At 44.3% G+C, this 6,000-nt stretch overlaps 1 protein-coding gene across 1 annotated transcript; it reads left to right on the top strand.

The window, feature by feature from the left end:
* On the top strand, positions 1-1,802 carry LOC103636350 (uncharacterized protein At4g15970-like). Its single transcript, XM_020542704.3, has 3 exons — positions 1-375; positions 582-953; positions 1,072-1,802. The coding sequence occupies exons 1-3, from the start codon at positions 190-192 to the stop codon at positions 1,576-1,578; spliced, it is 1,065 nt and encodes a 354-aa protein (XP_020398293.1). The 5' UTR covers positions 1-189; the 3' UTR covers positions 1,579-1,802.
* The last annotated feature ends 4,198 nt before the right edge of the window (positions 1,803-6,000 follow it).

Genomic DNA, 6,000 nt, shown 5'->3' with positions numbered 1-6,000 from the left:
ACCGCGCCATGGCTTCCTTCAACAAGTCCGCACGTACGACCAGATGAAAGCAAAGCTCGGCGTTTTTTAATGGAACACTAGCCTGAACGAAGGAATAGTACGTTTGTTCGTGTGTGGTTGCGTTGCCGAGATCGATCGATAGACAGGGTAGCAGCTAGCCCAGACACACACATATTGGTCTGTGGCCATATGGCGGGGCTGGGGTTTCCGAGGAGCAAGGAGGCGGCCCGTAGCCACGCGGTGTCGTTCCTCCTCGGCGCGGCGCTGCCCACTGCCCTCCTCTTCTTCCTCGCGTCCGACCGCCTCGGCGACGGCTTGTCCACCATCTCGCACAGCTGGGGGAACGGGCCGGCGGGCGACGACGAAGCAAACCAGGTAACGCGCGCGCACGTAAATTGATATGGTCTCTGGACACACGCGTGTCTGCTAGTTATTTAGTTTTTTTGTGTGTGTGCTTGATAGATATGCAATATGCATGCACATCGGCCAAAATTATTCTCCCATCTGATTGCATGGCCGGTTGTATGTACGTGTGGCCTGCCAATATAATCTAACCGAGACTTTGACGATCATGCATGCAGCATGCCATGTTCAAGGGCCTAGCCGAGCTGCTGCCGAGAGTTGCCATGGACGACAGGACGGTGATCATCACGTCGGTGAACGAGGCGTGGGCGCGGCCCGGCTCCCTGCTGGACCTCTACCTCGACAGCTTCAGGAACGGCCAGGACACCGCGCACCTCCTCGGCCACCTCCTCGTGGTCGCGCTCGACGCCCGCGGCTTCCGCCGCTGCCAGGCCGTGCACCCTCACTGCTACCTCCTCCTCAACGTCACGTCGTCCGTGGACATGAGCTCCGCCAAGCCGTTCATGAGCACGGACTACCTGGAGCTCGTCTGGACCAAGCTCGTCTTCCAGCAGCGCGTGCTGGAGCTCGGCTACAACTTCCTTTTCACGGCAAGACATCTTTCATTATCATCATATCATGCATCTCAGTTGGTTCTAGATAAAAAAGACTGAACAGAAGAACAGTCGATGCATGCATGACTAGCTACTACACTGGCTGATCGATCAGGACTGCGACATGGTATGGTTCCGCAACCCGTTCCAGCACTTCCCCGTGTACGCCGACATGAGCTGCTCGTCGGACGACTTCAAGCCGTCGCGCGCGCCGCTGGACAACCCGCTCAACACAGGCCTCTACTACATCAAGTCGACGCACCGGAGCGTCGAGATGATCAAGTACTGGCGGGCGGCCAGGGAGAGGTTCCCGGGGCAGCACGACCAGGCCGTGTTCGTCAACATCAGGCACGAGCTCGTCACCAAGCTGCAGGTCAGGATCCAGCCGCTGGACACGGTGTACTATGGAGGGATCTGCGAGTACCACGACGACCCCGAGAAGGTCTGCACCATCCACGCCGACTGCTGCGTTGGGCTGGACACCAAGGTGCACGACCTCAAGGCCTTTGCCGCGGACTGGAAGAACTACACCAGCCAGGCGCCGGAGGAGAGGCAGAAGGCTGCTTTCAAGTGGACCTACCCGACTCGGTGCCGGGATTCCATAGGTTGGCGTAAGCCTTGACTAGCGCGCAATCTCAAGTGGGTAACAGGAGCCATTGTATAATATTTTTAAACATGACATACAGACACCCGAGAATGTATGCACGCCTGTCCACTGTTAGGACTCCTGCAACCTTTGCTCAAAATCTAGTCGCTTATGCTCAAAATCTAGCAACTAGATACGATAGAACTTGAGATATACCTTTATGTTGGTCAATGATGCTATTGAGACGGTATATATAGCTACACACAGAGGCGTTGAGAGGTAGAGTGACGGCCTTTTCATTCACTAGCCACGCATAGGTAGGTCGGATCTCGCTAGAGATATACGGGAGAGGAGGCTACAAGCCTACAACAAACGTTGGTTCACGTGCCGATCCTCCCTCTATTTATATATGAAAGGAGGTTGCCATCATAAAGTCTTTATTGCGCTCTTGATCGGGACGTGATGGATGAGTCCGGCTCGGTTCCTTGTCGAGTTGGATGAGATCAACCCCAATATCCTCATTGATCTTATACATACTTGCATACACTTAGAACTTACTTTCCTAACTACTTAATTTCTTACAATCCCCACTTCTCAATAGATTAGTACACTAGGACCAAGACGTTACAACATCCTATTACATGTTATTGAACTTAATGAATATGCTATACTTTTCTATTGCAGATCGAAGAAGTTATTTTTGAGAAAGATGATTGCATTTTATGACCCCTTAATTCAGAATCATAGGCACTCCAGTAAATTCATGTCGGTAACGTGCTTTCTGAACATGTTGGGTGGTAACCCTTTAGTGAGCAAATTCGCAAGCACTCGCTCTACGTTTATATGCTCAAGTTCAAGTCTTTGATCCTAGATTTTCTCCTTTACAACATAATATTTAATATCGATTGCTTGAGAGCAATACTTTGATTTGTTGTTATAGCACTAAAATACTATTGGTTCATTATCGTAGTATAGATTTGGTGGTTTTGATGTATTGCCTACCACTTCTAAACTAGGTACAAACTTTTTAAGCCACATAGTCTACCATGTTGTCCCATAACATGAAATAAACTCAACATACATGGTTGAAGATGCATTGATTATTTGATTTAAACTTTTCCACTATATAACTCCTCCTACGACTGCAAATATTTAGCCTCACGTGTACTTTCTATAGTCTTTCCACCCCATATGGTTTGAATATGGGTATCATGTAATCTTAAGGCTACTCGATTGTTTGTATGTTAACATGAAGCCTTTTGTGCCTCACAAATATCGCAATATTTTCTTAACAACTTACTAGTGTTCTATTTTTAGATTCTTCTGAAATCTATTAAGCATCTCGATTCTGAATGCTAGGCCAAGTTGAGTATTTGAGCATATATTATGCTTCTGATAGCTAAAGAGTACATTATGGTTTTGTTTTATTGGTATCATATTGGTTCATAGGTTTTGATCAATCCCTACATTTATCGCTCTTGACTACTAGAGCGGGTGCGTGGTTACATGCATGCATATTAAACTTCTTAACAATATTTTATATGTATGCTTTTTATGATAGACCTAATGTCTCTTTCTTTTTATCTTGTTGAAACTCAATTCCTAAGATATAAGATGCCTCTATGAGATCTTACATATCACAATGCAAGAATATAAAACTTTTGGTTTCTAACAGCAAATTCTTATCACTGCTTGATAATAGGTTATCATCTCCATGTAGCACATGAAAGATAAAACTCTTATTATTAAACTTTGCATAAATGCAATTGTCCTATATGTTTTCCTTAAACCCAAAATTACTAATTATCTTATCAAAATTAAGATACCATTATCTCGACACTTGATTTAATTTATAAATGGATTTCTTTACACAATATCCTATTTTTTCTTTGCCCTTGATGAAAAAACTTTGTACTAAGCCATATAGACATTTTAAACTAATTCATCATTAAGAAATGTTGTCTTTATATCCATCTGATGCAACTCTAAATCATAATATGCAACAAGCGCCATAATTATTCTAAAAGAGTCTTTTGTAGAAACATGTGAGAAGGTCTCATTATGATAGATTCCTTCTCTTTGAGTGAAGCCTTTAAGAGAATTAGGGTCCATGCTCATAGAGCTAGATATATGATTACGTAATACCACATCTACAACATATTACTAGTGCACATGTACTTGTGTCAGGCACGAGAACAATTGTTGTACAAAAACGTACCATGAACATTGCCATGTTCAATAGTTCCTTCATTTGTCATAGGTAACATTGACATCAAGTGTTAGGCAACTACAAACAAAAACAATACTACTAACAACAATACATATCCTACCACATAAGCGCACTGGTTTAAAATACACATCAATTTGCTAGATCGAAACCCGACAAGAAGCTCTATCTCGTCCTAACGAGGAGCCCCGCCCCACGCCCGCCATCTCGAACACCACATCCATGGACGAGTAGGGAAAGTGTGGGAGCTCATCTCTGTACTTTTGTCCCAAGATGTAGAACGACGCCCTCCATGCCAGAGCTGATAGCCTCCTTGACGTCTCTCTCCACCCTGCTTTTGGCACGGCTGCCGGAGGAGGGAGGAGGAGTCACGACGGGTGGAGAGAGAAGGAGGCACGCCAGGCAATGGAGGGATGAGGAGGCATGCCGGAGGAACCAAGCAACCATGTAGGGAGAAGAGAAAGGCTACAGAACAAAGAAAGAACAACCTTTTTTATGTAATGAGTGGTAGTGGAGAGTAAATAGTAGTAAACTCCATGTCTAGGTTTATTTTTGTTGTTTTTTGAGTAGGAAAGGAGGTGCTCCAGTTTTGTGTACTACAGCTCCAAAAACTCTATAGAGTTTTTTTCTCTAGAGTTGAGGTGTCTAGGTAGAAATTTTTTTACTCCGGTTTAGAGTTCTGCTCCAGAACTATGCCAAATTGGCCCTAAATACCTTAGCTTCTGCTAGACAACCTCTAACATGCAAAAAAATTAGCAAGTGCTTCCTTCTAGTCAATAACTTAAATGGTGTTTTAGGCACCAACTTAGGTCTAATTCAGATAGAAGTGGGTTGGAGGGGATTAAATCCCTTGCTAACCAAGATTGACTTAAAAGAAAATTAATTCCCCTCAACCCCCTCCCCATGCAATCGAATGAGGTCTTACTAGAAACTTTATTAAGGATATAAGCAATTTTTTAGTGCATGCATCCATAAGCTAAATGGCAAAGTGGAGTGACTAATAATGCTTGTTGCCATATCCATTAAAGTGTGATTGTGCCTTTCAGCTACTCCATTCTGGGAAGGTAGGTCAATGTGAAAGAAGAAAGAGTTGTCACTTGACCTGATCAAAAGACTATCTGAAACCTCCTACTCGTCTTGAGGTTGCACATTGAAGAATTTGTGAAAAATGTCCACTCCACAAAATTCTCACGAAAGGATATGAATGCCAAGAGGAGTATGATCCCATCATAGGTAAGGTGGTAACACAAAAGGTCCCAAATGAACCAATGCAAAGACACATTGAAACCTCTCTTGAAGCAATCAAGGAAGACGATGACCTCGTCGGTGTTGGGAGAAAGGAACTCCTCTCCCTTCATAGATCTCCAACTTGCAAGCTCCTTAGGTGCTAGATACCCAAATCCACTAGATTCTGGATATCGACCTCACTAGCAACAAATTGAGCTCCACTTTCTCTCCACTAGCATCACCTGACATGGCGTTTGTAGGCACCTTTTCAGTGATTGTTGGCACCTTTATGGTGCTCTCCTTTGGAACAGTCTTCTTCATATTGTCTATCACCATGTGAATGGTAAAAGGGGACGAAAAGAGGTAGAACACAAGGATGCATGAACTACTATAGGTTAGTATAAAGAAGACAAAAGTGCAATGATTGTTTGACAACACCAAGGGAAAGATGAAAAGACCCATGTCGACCACTTATATAATTAAGCGCCGGATGGGTAGGCCTATAGTGGACCCAAGGCCACAACCCATTAATCGATTGATGAAACCAGACAGCCCAATACTTGGGTCCGTTACCTAACCCAATCCTTAAGGGTTTGTTGATTTGGATGCATGAGAATTAGAGGGGATTGAGGGGCATATGACTAGCAAATTATTATAAGCCTCTCAATCCCCATGTATATAAACAAGTCTTAAAGGTTGAGAAAGACTTTGGAAGGGTCGTCTTGCCTCTAAACCCGTTGGTACTCAATTGCCAAGTAAGTGTCTCAATGTTTAAGCAAACTTGAATCCTACTACTGATATAAATGAAGGAAATTGTTGTGGCTCTTTCACATTCATATCGTCGTATTCTCGGTCAGAGAGAGGGAGAGAGTCCACTGCATGCATCACGACGTTTGGACCAGACCTGCACGGCTCAGGTCCATCGTGCTTCGGGCCAAACGGGCTTGGAACGAGAAATCAAAAAAAAACTTGGACTCCATCGTGCTATCCCAAAGAGTAGAAAC

This window comes from Zea mays, chromosome 8, assembly GCF_902167145.1.
Source record: "Zea mays cultivar B73 chromosome 8, Zm-B73-REFERENCE-NAM-5.0, whole genome shotgun sequence".
Lineage (NCBI taxonomy): Eukaryota > Viridiplantae > Streptophyta > Magnoliopsida > Poales > Poaceae > Zea > Zea mays.
The sequence above is the reverse complement of the archived record's forward strand: the minus strand, read 5'-3'. Positions and strand labels throughout refer to the sequence as shown.